The 20,946-nt window shown below is 36.7% G+C and overlaps 1 protein-coding gene across 15 annotated transcripts in view; it reads left to right on the top strand.

Annotated features, from left to right (window-relative positions):
• LOC121314924 (regulating synaptic membrane exocytosis protein 2-like) overlaps positions 1-14,340 on the top strand; it is a 247,534-nt gene extending 233,194 nt beyond the window's left edge. For 14 of the 15 annotated variants that reach the window (XM_041248684.1, XM_041248683.1, XM_041248691.1 and 11 more), the window contains 5 exons: positions 11,953-12,094; positions 12,408-12,520; positions 12,635-12,736; positions 13,185-13,324; positions 13,687-14,340. In XM_041248684.1, coding sequence (XP_041104618.1) covers positions 11,953-12,094; positions 12,408-12,520; positions 12,635-12,736; positions 13,185-13,324; positions 13,687-13,902 — 713 coding nt within the window. In that variant the 3' untranslated portion in view covers positions 13,903-14,340. Of the gene's footprint in view, positions 1-6,663; positions 7,051-11,952; positions 12,095-12,407; positions 12,521-12,634; positions 12,737-13,184; positions 13,325-13,686 lie in introns of those variants that run through there. The other variant, XM_041248690.1, reaches the window with a different exon arrangement.
• Positions 14,341-20,946: the final 6,606 nt, after the last annotated feature.

Genomic DNA, 20,946 nt, shown 5'->3' with positions numbered 1-20,946 from the left:
GACAAGTAACATTACAAGCTACAGTATTGCAAAAGCTTTTACCAGACATCTCCACTTTTCATCTGAAGCATTGTTTGTGGAATATCTGTATTAGTTTTTGCCTTCGTGGGCTGCTTAGGTGACTCATCCCTTAAATCCATAAGCTGCACAGTCAAGTATAGCTACAATTTCAGGAATGGGACTAAAAATGTACCTCCCAAATCTCTGATTTATCATGACACTAAAAATAACTTATTGTCTGGGGAACTAGATAGTACATGTGTAGGAGTAGGAACAATGTTCCAAACATGATCTACTTTTATAATCCGCTATAATACCTTTTTTGATGTTTGTGCCACAATGTGGTTACTAATCAGAATACAATTTCTATACGCACAAGGCAGCATCATTTACACAATCATCGGGCTCCTCAAGTGATCCTCATTTGCTTCTTCAAATGCTCTGTTTGTCATATACACTGAATGTACAAAACATTAGGAACACCTTCCTAATATTGAGTTACACCCTCTTTTGCCCTCAGAACAGCCTCAATTCGTCGGGGCATGGACTCTACAAGGTGTCGAAAATGTTCCACAGGGATGCTGGCCCATGTTGACTCCAATGCTTCCCACAGTTGTGTTAAGTTGGCTGGTAGTGGATCTCTACTCCAAATAGCTCATTCCATCTCATCCCACAGATGCTCAATTGGATTGAGATCTGGTGACTGGGCAGACCACTGCAGTAAGCTGAATTCACTGTCATGTTCATGGAACCATTCCTGGACAATCCTAGCTTTGTGGCATGGGGTATTATCCTGCTGAAAAAAATCCATTAGCAGATGGATACACTGCTGCCATGAAGGGATGCACCTGATTGGCAATGATGTTCAGATATCCTGTGGCATTCAAACGTTGCTCCACTTTTTTATCAAGGGGCCCACACCCCACACCATCACACCACCACCACCAGCCTGCAATGTTGACACGTGGCATGATGGATGTATGTACTCGTGGTTTTCTCCATACCCTAGTCCTCCCATCTGCATGAAACAGCAGGAACTTGGATTCATCAGCCCAGGCAATGTTTTTCCAATCCTCTAGTGTTTTCGTTCCTTAGCCCACTGCAACCGCAGTTGTGTTTTGCTGAAAGAAGTGGAACTCTGTTAGGTCGTTGGCTGCCATACCCAATTCGTGTCAAGGTACAACGAGTGGTGCATTCTTTTGTGAGTCTTTCAGTACCAATGTTGTACTGGACTGTCAGTTGACTGTAGCCCATCTGTTGCTCTGCACAATTTGTGTCAGCCTCCTTTGGCCTTTTATCAATGAGCCGTTTTTGACCACTGGGCTGCCGTTGACTGGATGTCCTTTGGGTGGTGGACCATCCTTGATACACACGGAAAACTTGAGCATGAAAAACCCAGCAGCGTTGCAGTTCTTGACACACTCAAACCGGCGCACCTGGCACCTACTACCATACCCCATTCAAAGGCACTTTAATCTTTTGTCTTGCCAATTTACCCTCTGAATGGCACACATACACAATCCATGTCTGTTGTGTCAAGGCTTAAAAATCCTTCTTTAACCTGTCTCCCCTTTATCTACACTGATTGAAGTGGATTTAACAGGTTACATCAATAAGGGATCATAGCTTTCACCTGGATTGACCTCATCAGTCTATTTCATGGAAAGAGCAGATGTTCCTAATGTTTTGTACGCTCAGTGTATATTCTAAAACCCTCAATAACATATGTGCAAGTATCTATATCACAGACATCCCAGCATTATCAATGCTGTAAAAAGTTGATTTTCTATTAAGTTGCTTGATTGTATTCATGAGCAATTGAGTACCTAACTCTTTATGCAAAGTGTTATAATTTAATAATTTCACTATTTCATAAATACAAAATCTACCAGGCATTTCTCTTTTAGTTAAACAATTGCTGTGGAAGGACACCCTGTTTTCTTCTGCAAGACATTTTGAAACCCAGCAGTGCAAGACTCTACTACTAACTGCTTATTTTAGCCAGTCTTTCAGCTCCTGCGTTTGAAGTTACAATAAACACAATTTGTAGCAGAGCTGGTATTATTATAGAAAATGTAAGTCTTCTTTTTTTTTTTTTTTAAATGTAGTAGTCACCAATTCATTTTTACCATGTTGTTCTCCCAATTTGAAATGCCCAATTGTATTTACACTCAGCCCACCGCTACCACCCCTGCGCTGACACAGGAGCGGCAAAGATGAACACACTGCCCTCTGAAGCATGTGCCGTCAGCCGACTGCTTCTTTTTACTCTGCAGGGCTGCAATGCAGCCACCCCAGAGCTACAGCATCGGAAGACAACGCAGCTCTGGGGAGCTTACAGGCAAACTTGCAGGTGCCCTGCCAGTCTACAGGGGTCACTGGTGTGCGGCGAGCTGAGGACACCCTGGCCGACCTAAGCCCTACCCTTCCCGGGTGAAGCTCGGCCAATTGTGCGCCTCCCCCTGGAAGCTCCCGTCCATTGTCCGCAGTGGAATAGCCTGGACTCAAACCAGCGACACAGACTGCCTTTACCGGATGCACCACTTGGGAGCACCCCCTGAAAATGTAATTCCTGATCACTGCATCCTCATACCTGACTGGCACTGTACTGCCCAGAGCCCTGTTGTGCACAATGCTGTATAGCAGGCTATAACTGCACAAGAACTTTTTTTTTTAATTTTTTTTTTTTTAAATGCCAGTTACCAAAGAAACTGAAATTATATTATTATAAAATTAAAATGCTGATAAAAAAAAAAAAAAAAATGATAAAAAAAAAAAAAAAAAAAAAAAACTAAACAAAAAAAAATCTTGGCATGAATAGAACATCCAAAAACCAACATAACACCATCACCAGGATCAGTACCGGCACATATTATACAATAAGAAGTCAAATGAAATGCTATCCAGTGCCGTGAAAAAAAAAAAAAAAAAAAAAAAGTTGATTGCAGATTTTTTTTTTTTTTAAACTGTCAGAGATGGGTAGTTGTATTATTATTATTATTATTATTATTATTATTATTATTAATAATAATAGTAGTAGTTGTATGTAATAACATTAACAGATATTCAAATGAAACAGTAGTACAACACAGATTTTTTTTTTTTAATTTGCCCTGGCTGTCTTTAACTGCCATGTTGCTTTCGGCAGTCCCTCCTATTCCTGTGAAACTTCTCTCCACTGCTTTCATGCATTGGAAATGGAGAGTTTTAGTTTCAATCATGGTTTGATTTCGTCCTGCCCTTAATCTAATTAGTTATGCAACTTGAAGTAAAAATGCAGAATAATTTTTTTTAATTGTGTGACATCTACAGAGTAGTGGTTAATTTCGAGAGATCTTACAAAAAGAGTATAGAGCAAAGATTTGTATAATGTGCTTATTGGCATTGACCTCCAAACTGCTTATTTTGTCCAGAAAAAATAAATTATATTGCATTTGAGAGCTCAAAAAAATTTTTTTCATGACAAGTCATTTTTATAAAGTTTTTCCAGCATTTATATAAAGTCAAAGTAAAAAAAAAAAAAAAAAAAAAAGTAAGTTAACATTAAATTCAGTGGTTTTACAAATCTAGTGTTGGTGTATGTGGCAAAAAAGTGACGGTATGCCAACATTACCATTTACTAATTGAATCCTTGATGCTTAGTAGAACATTCATTCTGTTCAGGCTGCTGGAGTTGTTTTGCTTGAAAAAGGGAATAAGCAATCCTGTTGCTAGGTAACCACCCTAGAATCAATGGTGCAACAAAGCCTCAGGATTCCTGTAAATTAGTTTAAAAAAAACTTACAGAGGCAGGCAATCAAAATAAGAGGTAGTATATAGAGAAAGGTTAAGAGGTTTCACCCTAGCTGGCACATGTACAGCTTAGTTGGCAGTCACCAGTCAGAAGATCTACTTTGATAAATGAAGGAAACATTTTCACATCAGGCCTGGATACACTTTTATTTAACATGAAGCTTCTGGTACAGTTTTATTTGTTATAAGTTTACACAATAAAACCCAATTTCACCTGAAAAGTGGAGAGTAGAAAAAAAATTTAACCAGAGAATCTGTAGAACCACAGGTTCGATGCACAGTGCATGCAGCAGCATTCCTCTGCAAAGCATTAACGTGTTGATTAGATGGGTTATCGGTAAGGGACCTTTAAATCTGTATCATTAAACTTCAGGTATAATTACTTGGTGGGGTTTGTTTATTTTGGTCAAACTGTTTTTTTATTACAATCTTGGCTGGCTTGTGAAGATTATGAGAAAATAATGTACAACATGCGCTAAAAATGGGAATAAGTTTTGGATTGGATTGTATTAGCTGTTATTGGCTTGTATTGTAAAAGCTTTAACCACAACTGAAAGCTCCTGCATTGTCTCAAAACCTATTGTCAACCTACATATTGTATGGGAAGTTTGCACAAGCAAGTCACGTAGAAATGTGATGCCTCAAAACCATTAAGCTTGAATATTGTATCAGGAGAATAGCACAGAGGCTCATGTGCAGAATGAGGAAATTGGTGCCTTCTGAATTTAGTTTGGTAGCGTTACATTTATTTTTGTAGTCCACAACAGAAGCAGCAGGGTGTCATTATATTGGTTGAATCATAGCTCCTTCGCAGTAGGGTGTTTTTGAGGTGGAAGGAAGCATGGAATTGGACAGTCCATATATCCTAGATATTAATCAGTAAGTTAATCAGTGGTACTAATGCTGTGCTAACAATAGATGTTAAAATCCCACTGTAAGCAGCTACCCAATGGCTGATAGGTGGGATCATGCATCCCCCAAAAAATACATTTTTACATGCTGCCTTGACTACCACCCCGTTCTGTAGAATTCTGCTGTAATCCTAGTCCACAGAATGTAAAGCAAACTCATTGACCTTTGGACAGCAAAGTTTATCATATATATATATAGATATATATATATATACCTACATATAGTTAAATAGCTTGATAGAATAGTGTTATTGTTTTAATTATAGACTACACTGTCTACAGCTGCTAGTTACCATAGAAACTAAAAGAACAAGATCCATACCAGGTTTCACCTGTCATTCAGCCAAAAATGTACAGAATGTCCAGGAGTTTTTCTAAGGACAGTCTATATATGGGATATTGAGCAATCTTAACAACTAAAAGGGTCACATAGTTGATCACCTCAGGTGTTCACAATAAAAAAAAAAAAAAAGTCAAATGCATAGAGCAAGGGTTCGTTACTACACCCTTTTTTATATTTTGGAAATTGGGTTGTGGCTATGTGTGGCTGCAGTGATGTTTATATGTTGAGATTATTGCTCCCCAGGGTACATAAATTCAATAGATTAACACTAACAAAAATAATATATTAATCCTTCTTTTAATTTATTTCTAAGGCAAACTTCTGAAAATAAAGTCAAAGTTGAGTCAGCTGACTTCTCAATTTTTCTGGCCCTTATCGTTAAGTTGCAGTTCACACAATCAGGATATTGCATTACAAACTGTATTTTTAATTGAAAAAGCAAGCACACCGCTGTTTCAACATCCGAGATTTTAACACAGGGCTTGATTATTTATTTATTGTTTTGGTTGAATTGCAGTGGTAGTTCTGAGGGGTAGTAACACATGGTAGTCGTTTTAGCTTGAAGATCATGATACTAGGAAAGCATGCTTTTAGCATGCTTATTTGTGTCATATTCATTTAGGGTGTATAAATTGCAACAGTTACTTTTTGTGATATTTTGTCATTTCAGTGTTCCTGGTTTAATTAATGAATACACAAATGAAAGTCAAGGAATGTAGATAGTAGATAAGCTTTGGTTGAAAACTGATAGGTGACCGTGGGCTAATTGCATCCAAAGACCTGGGTTTGAATCCGAGTGGAATTAATTATGCAGTTAAACGGTTGTCCACATTGCAAAAAAATGAGCACGATTTGGTAGTCGGCAGTCCATGTTTGGTAGAGGCCCAAGATTGAATAACAGAAGTGGACAGCTGCTTTGTGGAGATGCTGTCATACTGCAGCTCATGTACTGCACCATGCCAGGCTGTTCCTTAGAAGTGTTTATTGCGCTATACCCTAGTTCAAGCATAGCAAAGAATAGTGAAAGGATAAAACTGTAAAAGAACACACAAAGGAGACTATTCAATTGGTCTAAACGCTGGCAGATCTAAATACCACCACGGTTTTAAAATAAATAAATTAGGATCAAACCAGGTATGTTGATATAAAAAATACTCTAAAGAGACTGCTAGGGATGTAGCTTTTCACAACGTCTCCTTTTAAAGATTTAAACAGCTATTTAGATTATCCACAGTTTATATTGACACTGCAACGTTCAGCAAAAGACATGTTTGAGAAAAACTTTCCTGAACATGTGAATTTGGAGTGAATGGCGAGTTTTTAGTCAATAACTAGTATGCAGTAGGGCTGTGTGTAAACATCCCTAAGTGCTCAGAGTGATGCAAATACACCCACCCGGCAACGTACTATAAGAGAGACTTCACAGGCAATATGTTAGTGTTGGAAAATTATATCTCTGGGTAGAGCTCCTTCTTCTGGAGAATAACTTTAGGTGCTTGTCTCCACACTGCACTGATTGGCTGAGACTGAAGATGTGTTAGTCCAGTCAGCATCCTACTGCTGAAGCAGAGAGCAAGGTAGGCACTGAGCACCAGTTACAGTGGAAGCTGCAACGGCTTTTATGAGTCTGTAAAAGAGGAGCAGTGCTACATAAAGACTAATTGCTCATAGAGTAAAGCTGTTTTTTTATTATTTTTTTAAACACAAGTGTTGGAAAGGATATACAGTATATTGTTAGAGTAGTAGGCTACCTGCCTCATTGGTCAGTGAGTCAAAGTGTCCATAGGGATCTTTCACTAACACCCACAGAGCTAGCTAGCTGCAAAAACACCCCGTATTCTATATCAAAAGAGCAGTCAGCCAACATGGGCAGGCAGGGACAAAATGCTGCAAACCCCGGGATGCGAATGCAGCGTTCCCAGAGTCGGATGAGCCTCTCTGCGTCTTTTGAGGCACTGGCTGTTTACTTTCCTTGCATGAACTCCTTTGATGAGGAGGATGGAGGTAAGATTATTTTGCCTTAGAAACTTTCACTAAGATGTGATGCATCCCTTCATATTGATAGAAAATGGATATCTGTGTTTATGAAGTCCTTCATGATTATTAATTGTGTGATTGATTTGTTAAACTTAAAATTGATTTGTTATTGTTCATAATGCGGTTGTGCAATGCAAAACCAGGAGATGCGCACAATTATTAAATATATCTTTCCATTAACGATTTTAGTGAATATATTTTGGTATAGAACATTTGATAAGTATATATTTTAAGGAGTATTTTGGATGAGTAATTGAACATGTTACTGCACTGTATACACACAAGACTTGTATTATTGTGAAGACAACCAATTCACCCCTTGTAAAGTAATTTACTTTCTGTTTAATTCATGTCTTGCAGTAATTTATTTAATTCCATTAAATAAAAAAAAGTTCTAAAACATAGTTTATCATCAGTTTTATTGAAACTGCCTGTCAGCTTTGCTTTTGCATCTCATTGGTCTAGGTATTGCTGGTATTTTTTGTTTATGAAAAAACAAGAATTCACCTGAAATACTTCAGCTTGACGTGAGAGAAAAATCAAATGCTGTCCATTAAGCAAATAGTTTGATCAACTTTACAGTTTCTTAAGATCCTGAGTGCTGTAAATCCCAAACAAATTCATTCACTTCGTTAGAGCCTAACCAGATAATTAATTATGCAGGCAAGGCTTTTGCTGTAATAGGCAATAAAAAATCTGTAAGACTTGCTTTGCTTGCACTTTTTAAATAGGCTGACGTTCTATGATTGCCTGTAACAGTTTTCTTAAAGCAATTTTAATCAAAAGTAAAGTACTTGATTGGTGCTGTGCTGTGCAGTTTTGGTCAGAATGACCTGACTAGTGGGGGACGCATAATAAAATAAATATGGGCTAATTTCTTGCCTCGCTGCTCTGTATTTTTCACTTCCCTGTGTTGGAAACACACTATCTGTAATCGAGATTAGAGTCAGGGTGCTGTTGGCATGCAAGTGTTTTTATCTGAGCATTAAAATTGCATGCTATGCAGTGCTGTGGTAGTGCAAGCTTTACATTGTAATGTTCGCTTCAGAAAAATACATCATGTGTGCAGTGTAAGGCAGGGTGAATCTCATTTAAGTGAAAGTATGTGTAGGCTGCGCTTTCACAAATCCAGCCAGTAATCTTTGTAAGATCTCTGTCATAACTGTGGTACCTGTGTTGGACATGAGAAAACTGCTATACATCAATGCTACCAAAAGCTGACCCTTTTAATTATTTTAAGATTTGCTTTATAGAGAGGGCAAATCTAATACATGTAGTGCCTTTTTAAAAATCACTGCAGTTATGACTTGTATTTAATTGCTGATTTCTATGCATTGCACTATGGTATCCCAATGTATAAATTACTCTGTATGTTTGTACATTACTTTGAGATAGTAAAACATTTTCTTGAACTCAGTACACTGCATATATGCATCTATAAATTTGAACACTCTTACACACACACACACTGACTCATGGAAATGTTTACGTGATTTTGCCCTATACATAAAATGCTCTGATACAATATTGTGTGATTATTGCCGGGTAACCAGCACCAGAAGACAAATAGACCCTCAAACTAAATGGTATCTGGGATCTCCTTGCACACTAATGCTTTGCTTGGAATAACACAAAATACAAATTGCTTATTAGAGAACATGTTGGTATTATAACCGGATTTCGTTATTGTAATGTAATTTATTTAATATTGGTTCTATAATATTTTTTTTCCACAGAAGCCTCTGACTAACAAGACATTACAGTATGTAACCTTAAAATGGACCACAGATAGCTTCAATGTCAAATTGCTACAAACTATTCTTATTTCTGGAGTTGACATTACATCTTTTTTAATTTAAAATGCAGTATATGACAAGGTTTTTGACTGTCCCTGTATGAACCAAATCACAAAAAGGAAAACCTTAGCTGTTATGGTTGCTTTTTTATTTTATAGTGAGGGGTATTTAGCTGCTAGGCAACCATATATTGTTCACACCAAGTGTGGAGGCTGCTAGGTCAGTCACAGAGGAGTTGGAATTAAGTTAATGGAACTTAAGCAGCTAGCTGGTAGGAACATCACATTGTACATTATAAAATAGATTATTTTTTAATTACTTTTCTATTATTAACCATCTGTCCTGAATTTCATAAATCCAAAGTCTACTGTGTTAACAGTTGATGGCTTGTCAGTGCAGTACTAACCTTTATACATTTCTTTCAAACAGTAATTTCTGTAATTAGTTAAATACCTGGGGTTTGCAAAATTGAGAACGACATGTAAAAACTACATGTATTCAATCGTGTAAAAATACAAATGTACATGTTTAGAATCATGTTTAAATATGTCAGTGGCAAGTTTGACATTTAAGGACATGTCTTTATTTAATGATGACAAGTTAAATTAATATCCTATTGTAAGTGACTCTGCATATAATGCACAATTTACAGCCTACCTCTGTAAAGCACTCTGTGGGTTTATTGGGTAATGCTGCTATTCAGAAGTGATGCTTATAGTGGTGAATTGACTTCCACAAGGTCTGAGATCAGTGGTCTGAAAGAGTCCCAGTCCTCAGCGCTAACCACTAAATCATACTGACTCTGGAATGCTTGCATGATTAATTCAACCAAGGAAGAATACTTCTGAGAAAGGGTAGATTTAAAAGTGAATGCAATGTATTTTTATTTTTTAAAGCTGTGAATGATTTATACTGAAAATAGGATTATGCTTTGCTAGGATTGATGTGCAAGATGCATGTACTATCACACTACGGTGTAGGTCAATATTCCATTGATATGTTGCATATATGATACATTAAATATATATAAAAAAGGAAATGGCAGATTGAGACCTGAAAGCAGTACATTAGACATTCAAAAATCATTAAATGCAGATGGCGGTGGGAACAGCTGAGCACTCTATTTGGTTCTGGTCTAAGAGCCATTTCTATTTGAAATTCTCTATTCCCTTTCCATTTCAATAAATTATGTTCAGTAATAAGCAGTGGCAAGCCGTCATGCTTTCATTGAGCAGTTTACCCTCATGAAACCACACCATGTATGATGAAACAAGGAGACGATATGTATAACAGTTTGCAAATGTCTCCTAGTCTACTACAGTGCTTGTGATGGGTAAGAGAGTGACACTAAATAAGATCATACACAAAACTATATCAGGTTAACCCATCAATGGGAAAAAAAAAACAGACTTTGCATAATAACATCCCTCTGTGTCAATTGGAGATATACTACAGTATAATGACAGGCTATAAACTTTCATTGGATTATTATTATTATTTATTACAGTTTTTCAAACATGGTAATAAGTCTAGCTATCTTTAAAAAAAAAAAAAATAGCAATCAAATCAGAAGCAATGCTTACACATACTTAAATGTTATAATCTTTATTTGAAATAACCTCTTCATTGCTGAGACAGATTTGTGTTAAACTGATGGAACCAAATGGATATGGATATTTAAAAACTGGTCATGATTTACTCCCACTCTGGCCAGTGCTTGATTGACAGTACGACTGCGACATCAGGAAGAGTGTGGTCACACCCTGACCTCACTGGAGTGTAGGCTCAGGTTGCCCAGTGGAGTTGGGGTCGGGTCTGTGGCTTGGTCCTGTCACATTGATTGGATTTGGATCAGGAGCAGGTTCCATGGAGGATATCAGCTGTCACTTTGAATTACTTGTCCCAAATGATGGGAACCAGAGCATCTCAGATAGACTAACAAGATGTGAAACAACTTCGTTACATATTCCCTAAGTGCCTTTGTCCTCAAAGGCTGTAGATGGTTCATGCATTTGTGCAAGAAACTTCCTCTTGTCTAAAACAATGCATTTAAAAAAAACTTGCTTAACCTAGTACTGTCAGCACACATTGAAGTAAAACAGGTGCGGGCCTGCTGGTGCAGTATAAAATATATTCAGCTTGTTCATTATTTCAGTACTTAACCGGTGTATACAAAATGTAAAATCGTGTGGAACTCACTGGTATGGAACCAAATTCTATATCTGCTTGTGGCAGAGCAAAGCTCTGCCCTTTAAATTGGCAGGGATGGAGTTAACTTCCCCTACCTGCCTGGGTTTATTATGTTCAGGTGGCTGGGGTTGATTAGTTGATTAGGTTGATTAACGATCAATCAGCGCCCAGCCACCTGATATAAAAGGAGGCCTCTGCTTCTCATTTGGAGAGAGGGAGCTGAGGAAGCAGGTTGTTTTTTTTTGGTTGCTTGGAAAGTTTGAATCCAGTGAAGGCATTGCCCAGCCTGGAAATTGTTATTTTTGTAAGTTTTGCTTTTTGTCTTTCTTTGTGTTGAAATTGCTTTGTTTTGGCCCTTGTGCCCTTTCATTTTTGTGTTTATTTATAATAAAATAGTTATTTTTTTTTGAACTGCAGTCTGTCTCTGGGCCTCTTTCCACTCGCCAGCCTGCCACACTGCTTAACTTTAATAATTTATCACAGGTAATGAGTATTTGTTTATTTTAAAATATTTCCATGACCTACATTTGTTTCAAACAATAATCTGGCAACAAGCATCAATAAAACATGTCCCAAACACATGAGCTTTCTTTATGACAAATTATTGCTTTTAGCCTACATTAGCTGCAACTTAGTGAATTGATGTATTACTTCAGTTGGACCCAGATGAAACACATTAAACAGTGCTGAAATATCATGAAAGCCTAATTTTATCTGGAAATGTATGCCTATGTCACTATGGAGCTAATACAAGATTGGCTACACTTACAGTATCTTTAAAATGTTCATTGGTCTCTAAATCCAAACGGCTGAGTCCAGGAGAAATCAGATCTTTTTTGCTACCCAAGTTGTATTAATGTTTCTCTCATTGTTGTCTTGACAGAAGCTGGAGGGAAGAAACTGCGCAGTACGATCCAGAGGAGTACGGAAACAGGCTTGGCAGTAGAAATGAGAAATCGGATGACCCGGCAAGCAAGTCGAGAATCAAATGATGGAAGCATGAACAGCTACAGCTCAGAGGGAAAGTAAGTAAAACTCAACCAGGAAAGGTTGAAGTAGTAATGGCTCCCTATCATCATATAGCACTGGGCTTCGGATCTCCAGAATTGACAGAGGACCACCATATTATTAAACTACAGTAGTTATATTATTTATGAACACTTTCCTGGTGATTAATGCTTAAGTTTATAAGGTCCATAGATTATACAACAATATATACAGTATATCCTACGTTACTAAACAGTACTCAAAGCCTATGTATGGATCTGGTGTCGCTGCTGCTCAGGTGAATAGGGAATACATACAGACAGTTTATGAGTGTTATTCTTCTATCCGCAGCCTCATTTTCCCAGGTGTGCGATTGGCATCAGACAGTCAGTTTAGTGATTTTCTAGATGGCCTTGGTCCAGCTCAGCTAGTTGGGCGCCAGACGCTGGCAACCCCTTCTATGGGTAAGTAGCCCTTCTTCTTTGATGTAATATGCAATATTTATCATGCATAAAAGAGACTGAAAATAAAAGTATGTTTTGAACATTGAGTCTTATTTTGTTTTTGCATGTTTTTAGGTGACATCCAGATCGGGATGATGGACAAAAAGGGACAGCTAGAGGTGGAAGTAATAAGAGCCCGTGGGCTTGTTGGGAAGCCAGGTTCAAAGGCACTGCCAGGTATAAGAGTCCACCTTTCACCTAATAACCACAGGATTAGACAAAATGGCTGTCTTGTTTATTTAGTGATTCATTTAGTCAGGCTTTGCCCAATCCAGGGTGATGCTGTGGTTTATTCCTGTGTAATACAGGTTGATCAGATGAACTAATTGTTTTCTTATAGTTTTACATATTCCTTTATTGTCTTGGTGTAATTGTTTCATTACACTTACAAATTTTACATCTTGTTATTGCTCATTTTGATTCATGTAAGTATTTCTTATAAATTAAAAGGGTTCTGTCAACAGCAACTGAAGTTGGTCCATTGACTCACTGAGGTTAACTATTTTAGTTCTTAAAAAGTATTTAAAGTTAAGTTATTGTCCATAATTGTAAAGTTTATAAAATGTTCTCCAGGTAAATTGTAATCTTTTTTTCATAAATGTTTATTTAATTTGTCTCTCTAAAGCTCCCTATGCTAAGGTATATCTGCTCGACAATGGAGTCTGTATAGCCAAAAAGAAAACAAAAGTAGCAAGAAAAACTCTGGATCCCCTCTACCAGCAGCAGCTGTCATTTGAGGAAAGCCCAACAGGAAAAGTCCTACAGGTAGGGGGATTGTTTTCACTACTGTTGCTACTAATTTGGGAGCCAAACTGTATGCATAGCTACCACCAATCAAAAATATACTACTAATTAAAGAGGATGCAATTATGGCTCTTATAAAAGTTTGGATGTGATCGATTTAGGATTCCAATAACCTTGGTAGACCAAACCGTATATGTGTTCATTTATAGAGTTTTTAAAATAGCTTAGTCTTTTTCAATTCTTTATTACAACCCTTTAACCAAAAACTCACACATGTAATTGTTTCATACAGAGTGAGGTGAATATGAATGACATCTATATTCTATATGTTAAAGTAATAAATGACGATGTAGTAACATTGCCTCAAATATGTTTCTTGGCAGATTATTGTATGGGGCGACTATGGACGCATGGACCATAAATCCTTTATGGGAGCTGCACAGATACTTTTAGATGAGCTTGACCTGTCCAACATGGTGATTGGCTGGTTCAAGCTCTTTCCCCCTTCCTCATTGGTGGACCCAACCTTGGCACCTCTGACTAGAAGAGCTTCCCAGTCATCACTTGACAGTTCAACTGGACCTTATGCTCGCTCATAGCAGTCTGGAAACAAAGCATTGTCATAGCAACCAGTGTCCAAGTTAACAGTCTTAACAGGTCACAAGCCCTGATTACACTGCATGCTTAATGTTGTGTCTTCTGAGCCCGTTTCTAGGAATGTAAAAGTGATCCTATGTTTTCAGAGAAAGTCGCACACATTGTGCGCCAAGAAGGTCCTCAGTGGTAAACAGGCAGAAGCTGTAAAGAACTTATATACTTGGAGTTCAGTGACACTAGGTTTTTGTCCAATCTGAAGCCATGGAAAAAAAAAACTGAGACCCAATCAGTTAATTCAATAGAAGTCCCTTTTTTAATGTCATATTGTTTTTTTTTGTTATTGCACCCTAATGATTGGGTCACGTGATTCTCCTGACCAGAAGCTTGGTTACGCCACGCCAATAAAGCCAGCTACGGGAGAAACCTCTGAGGAAGGACAAGGGGTTGGGAAAATCTTGCGCCCTCTAACCAAGATATGCATCGGAATCTTAACAGCAATTCTGTCCCAAAAGACTATTTTCAGAGTTAATGGCAATACAGATGTGGCAACCATTGTAGCTCTAGAATCTTTACACCAGAACCCAAAACAAGATGAACTTTTGTGATCTAATATAATAATTTCTCTGCTAATATATTGTATGAAATAAAAAAAAGAAAAAAAAATATGTTTTTGCATGGACACAAATTTAGCTGAACTTTAAAAAGAAAAATGAAAAAAAAAAAACTATTTCAAATTATTTTCTTGAGGCTGCAACTTGCAAAAAAGATTTAAAAATAAAAACTGATCAGCCATTTTCAACAATTTATATTATTTTTAAAAATAAATTTCACTAGTGCATGGTTTTCAAGGGGAGTGAATGCAACAGCGTGATAAAAAAGACACCATGTTTATCATTCTTTAGACCATTCATGGTCTGTATTTTTGCAGACATCCTATTATGGAAAGTGAAAAATGATACTTTCCAGCAAATATTTAACAACAAATATGTTTATGTGACAAAGAGAAGATTAAAATAAAATTAAAACCTTATAAAGATAAACATTATGTACAAATTGTATACTTTTCTCTATCCCTTTTCCAAGGGTGGCTGTTGTACACTTCAATGCTACTCGATGTCTAACCCCCTATTATACCACAGATTTGGTTCAGGTTTGCAGATTATTCTGCATTTCTGGGTTCGTTTAGTCTGATTTTTAATTTTACTTTCTTTTTTTTTTCTTATTTGTAAGTTTGTTTATCAAGCATGTTGAAAATGTTTTTTTTGCAACATGGCTTGGGCACACGTTACAGTAACTGCATGTATTTGATAAAGACGATATTTGGAATCTTTGCAGTTTCTTGTACAGTGCATGTAAACTAAGTTACATTTTTTCCTCACCTTGAAATTGAATTCTACAGCAAATTAATGACTGGACTCAACTCTAGTGGCCACTGTAAAAGCATTTTTGTGAAACATTCCACCTCCCAGCATCATGCTTTTATTTCAAGAAAGTGCATTTTATATATAAAGCAGGAGAGATTGTTCAGGACTGCAGTCATTTGCAGGTAGATTTAATTTGATTATTGTTACAAAGAAAAGTTATAACAATCCACAAACCGAAGAACGTAGACCGTACAAGAGACATTCTAAAAAAACAGCAAAGGTTACATATGTAACATTTTTTTGCTGTAAAGTTCAATTTTACAAGCACTACTTCTGAATCTGTGAAAGAATTGAAGGTGAACATGGTATGCAAAGATGAGAATTTGCCACACAATGTACACTTTTAGTTGTTTCTTGTTTTTTGGGTGAAAATAAATATTAATAATTTCCTATATTTTTGTTTATTTACATGCCAAGGCCAACGACCACTAAAAAAAAGAAAAAAAAAACACATTTTAAAAGAAAAAAAGAAGAGAAACTGAAGAGAATAAGTCATTTTTCTTTTTATTAAAACATTTACTTTTCACCATTCTAATTTTAATTTTGGATGAAAGGTCAGTAATAATTGAGCTGTCATTTCATTGAATAAAATGTGATACAGTATTCCATTCCATGGACAGTTGCATGTTCTTTTATATGTAAACTTAATCTGAAGTGCTTTTTATTTGATTTTTTTATTGTTCCTGTATCAAAAGCGACTTAAAATCTTTTAACCCATGAACGTACAATTGAAGTAGCTGCTTTAAAAAGAATAATATAAATGGAAACGATATTGAAAATGAATAAAGCCTCTGAAGATTACAGACAGGTATTATTTACCATTTGAAATGCCTTTTATTTTTGTGATGCAGTATGTTCGACCCAAGGCTACGTCTTGGTAAAGTATGGTAGTATGAACTTTTATGTAAAAGATTTAAAAAACAAAAAAAGAAAAAATCTGGAACCTAAACATAAAGTACCAGCAAAGTAAAACTTAGAGCATTAGCCCTTAAATATTTCAAATTCTGTAATATTTTCATACTGTTTAACTTACAACTACATTTACTCACGACTGGTTCTTTTGTGCATATTGTTCCTATATAAATAATTTTTCATATGCATAGTATGAAGAAAAGCAGAGAATGGAAGATGTGTACATACTTATCATTATGCAGTATTTATTTAAAACAATATTTTTTATTTTATTTTTTTCACATAATGATGTCTGCAACTCTATGATTTAGGCGTGTTTATGTCACTATTCCAGTGAACACAGCTGTCATGTACATAGTACAAAATAAATACAGGGAAACAACAATTGGAAAAGGGCAAATGGGCCTGAATGTGACACCAACATAAAAACGAAATTAATTCTGGTGATGGTATTTAACACTGATAATAAAACAAATCTTTACAGAAATGTGCACTGGTGTTTTTTTTTTTTTGTTGTTGTTTTTCAATTTTAAGTTATTTTATTATTTCATGTTTAAGAGCTCTATTAGCTCTTTTGCAAACCCAGCTTGTATTACCCTATGTGTATTTTACAACAATAACAGAAGGCTCAGGGTCATTGTCCTGCTTCAATAGCTAACCCTTATTCAATGAATACTTCTCTGAATTAAATATTTTGGTGGATATGCCTGTTTGTACATGACAGCTGTCATGGGAGCTGTCATCAATGTTCACCAATTCATTAAACCCATTCTAAGAAATGCACTACATGTACTAAAGCTGTTGTGCATTTTCTGTCCATAATTAAAACTTAAGGGCTGGACAAATCAAACCCTGATCGCTCTTGCAAAAGAGTGTTTATGCGATAACATCGCTAGTTTCCATATCGCATTTTCTTCATCCCGAAACCAAAACTAGCCATTTCCAATCCGCGAAAGGGGTGGAGAGAAGTTTCACAGGAGTAGGAGGGACCGCCGAAAGCAACATGAAAACAGCTGTTGACCAATCCCCAGCCGGTATTTGTGACTTTTTGTAGGGGTGGAAACAATGTGCTAACATGCGAAAAGGCAGGTGAAGACATTTTTTTTTGTTTGTTATAAGTAGACAAACTAAATTAGCTCCTGTTAAGGTGCCACAATTACAAACACATCTGAACATTTAAAATAGGAAATAGGTCAATGACACAAAAGGCAGAGGGTGTTAAGAATAAAACATAGGTGGAACACAGAGTACAAAATGCGACCAGAAGATTACGCAAGAGACAAAAGACATGAAGAAAAGAAGGGAAATGAAACAAACTGCAGCTCTGAAGTCAAAGACTGAATACACTGAGGTCTGCAAGACAGTAAGAAAGCGCATTACTGAGGATACACGGTCGTTCAACTGTAGGCTGGTAGAGAAAACTATTGAAAACAAAGCATGAAGAAAGCAAAACAAAGACTAATCGTCTGGAAAAAACAGATTTTAGCAATCAAACAAGAGGATGGGGCTGTCATCAGGAACCGCAAATTGATTTTGAAGAGAGTGGAAGACTTTTACAGAAAATTATATCAAGATGGAAAGAGCAACGTAGCAGATGACGAAGACGAGACGGAAAAAATGCAAGCTGAGGAAGAAGTTCCAAACATTCTACCAGAAGAAGTGAAACATGCTGTCAAACATGTGAAGACAGGAAAGGCACCAGGAGAAGACGGCATAACGATTGACATTGTGAAGGAAGGGGGTGAAGAAATGACAAAAATACTGTGGCATATTTTTACAGATTGTATTAAGCAAAAGAAAGTGCCCAATGACTGGAACGCATCAGTGATACTTTACATGAGAGAGGAGATAAAGAAGAGCTCAAGCACTACACACCTATGAGCTTGCTTCCTATAATCTACAACATTTTTACCAAGATACTCACAAACAGACTTCAAGATAAAATGAGCAAACAGGATTCAGGGGTGGATTTAGCACAATGGATCATCTCCAAGTTGTGGCAATTGATTCTAACCAGCAACAAGCATGAACTATTACTTTGCTTGAGATTCATCAACTATGAAAAAGCCTTTGACTCTGTGTACTCAAGATCTGCACTACTCTCTCTGAAAAAATAAGGAATTGAGAAAACGTACAGAGATTTGATCAGCACCATATACAAGAATGCAACATCCACAGTGAGACTCCATAAAAACAGCGACCAAATCATGATTGAAAAGGGGGTTCGTCAAGGAGATATGATTTCCCTCTCTTCACGGCCACCTGTGGCAAAGTGCAGTGCAGGTACAAATCACACAGAAAATTATGAACAGGTGCAAAGGTGTTTATTGAAATGGTTTACAATGTCCAGAGCCTAATGGCGAATACCTGTAAGTAACAAATGATGGAAGCGATACAGCGGCGTGTATCATTTCAGTTGACCTGCAACCAAAAATCCAGTTTTATCACCCACACAAAACACAAAGACACAGACACAGTCCCTACGGTGCATGAATTAAGTGCTTGTGGTGAAAAGACAGTTCCTTGTGGAAAGTGAAGTGCTGATGTCCGGATTTAATGCTGGCCTGCGGCTGCAGCTCCGGATCGTGCTAGTAATCTTGAAAACAGACGAAACAAACAAACAATATTTACAAGACAAACTAACAGAATGCTCACGGTTTATTTTAAATGCAGGGACTCCTTTTAGGTTGTTTTTCTAACCATTTACAAAGGAATAGATTACTTTGCTATGCCCCTATTTTATACCCTCGCTCATGACCCCTTGGTTAACAAACGCATCCGTTTCTCCAGTCCGCGGATGCCACACTGTTTCCCGTTCAGGTCATTGAGTTTGGGTACAGTAGCTCAGTCGCTTTTCTAACTGTCTGATTTCCACCTACCCACGGGAATAAAGTGTCATGCCTTTTAGTCCAGGGTACTCTGCTCCCTTTATCTAGTACCCTCTCAGGTTGGGAGGGAGATCTAACACCAAGCATCGTTTGTCACACTACCCTAGAAGACATTTTCAAAACACTGGAATGGGAAAATAAGGGGCTGAAGATAACGGAGCCTACCTGAATCACCTTCGATTTGCTGACGACATCCTCATATTTGCAACATGTCCAGAATTACAAGCGTGAATACAAGAACTACACGATGCTAGCATCAAAGCAGGTTTGATCCTGAAGAAGACTCAAGTCATGTTCAACAAATATATCACTCCACAGCAATTGAAGTCAATGTGTGTGTGTGTGTTAACAATGAAAATCCCTATACAGATTGGTGTACAAATTGATTGCAGTGGCAGTGTAATTCCTTTATTAATCTTTATCACATTTTAACCAAGCTAGAGGACTATGAAAGTGATATAAGAAATGATCCCTTAAGTAACATTTGCATTGTCACTGTTTCTTGGGAAAGAGCTTGCTTAGGTTTCACATAGTTTGAGTCCATTGTTCATTATTCCTGCAGCCTGCGTCGTCAGGAATTCTGAGGAAAAAAAAACCTTCAGAAATTACATCTGCTACCTCTGATAAATATCCCAGCACTTTACGTTGACTTGGTTTGAGAAAATAATACAAAAATACTTGAACAGTTGACACTTTTGAAGTAATTTAAAGGAATTAATAGTTAATAATAAGTAATCACATTTCTTATCTTTAGTAATTGTACTTAATCATTTGGGAGATTTAAGCAAGTGGGTCAAATTAAGTCATTCTTAATATTCTTTGTTAGCTTCCTTCCATGATATTACTGAAAACAAAAGAAAAGAAAAATGCAAACCCTCTTAATTTAATATAATTAATAGAAAGTATTGGTCATTGTTTTACATTTAATTGGAGTACTTATGGATAAGATAAGTTACATTCACAAATTGGTCAAGTCTAACAGTATAAGTAAGATACAGTGCAAATAACTGGCTTGAAGCAGTAATAAGACTTGGAAAAGACGATTAATCATGTAGTGTAACTAAATATATAACACCAGTCAATTAGGAATTAGACATAACTGTGACAACAGCGGAGATGCCCTATGTACATGGTGCAATAACTGCTGTGACATTATAGGACCTTGAAAAGAAAAGTCATTTCCCCAAAATATGTTATATTAAAATGGCTGAGAAACGACACATGTTCTGTTCTGAAAACATGTTACTCCAGTTTGCAATTTCCTCATAAAACCCTAAAAAAAAAGGAGCAATAAACAATTTGAGAATATTTAAGCTATGGTCCCTGAGGGTGCAAATAGTGTCTAACAGGCAGCATAGATCTTTTGCAGAAGACGGTTCTGGTCCTTTATGTATTTCTTCATAATTTCTGATATTTTACCACCTTACTTGGTAAATGTTGACAATTATTGGTAAAACTTCAGATTTACCAGATTCTGACTTTTACCGTAATAGCTGTATATAAGCCTTACTGACCTATAATCCAAGCAATGCTTTTATAATAAAAAGAGAAACCAAAACTTAAAGTCTAAATTCTGTAAGTGTGTAAATCGTCTCTACCATTTTCATTATAAACATCAAACAAAGACTAAACAAGGCGTTTTCAACATGGCACAGATTGCAACCAGAACCCAAATAAATCACTAATTTGTAGTGACATTGACTTTAAAATCAGGCTGTACAAAACAATATAGTTTATAAGAGACACATTTTAGGTATGATTAGCAGTGATTCATCACTGTGACAGTGGTGACACACATGCAGATAATCTGTATTTTAAAAAT

Source organism: Polyodon spathula, chromosome 4 (assembly GCF_017654505.1).
Source record: "Polyodon spathula isolate WHYD16114869_AA chromosome 4, ASM1765450v1, whole genome shotgun sequence".
Classification (NCBI taxonomy): Eukaryota; Metazoa; Chordata; class Actinopteri; order Acipenseriformes; family Polyodontidae; genus Polyodon; species Polyodon spathula.
The sequence above is the reverse complement of the archived record's forward strand: the minus strand, read 5'-3'. Positions and strand labels throughout refer to the sequence as shown.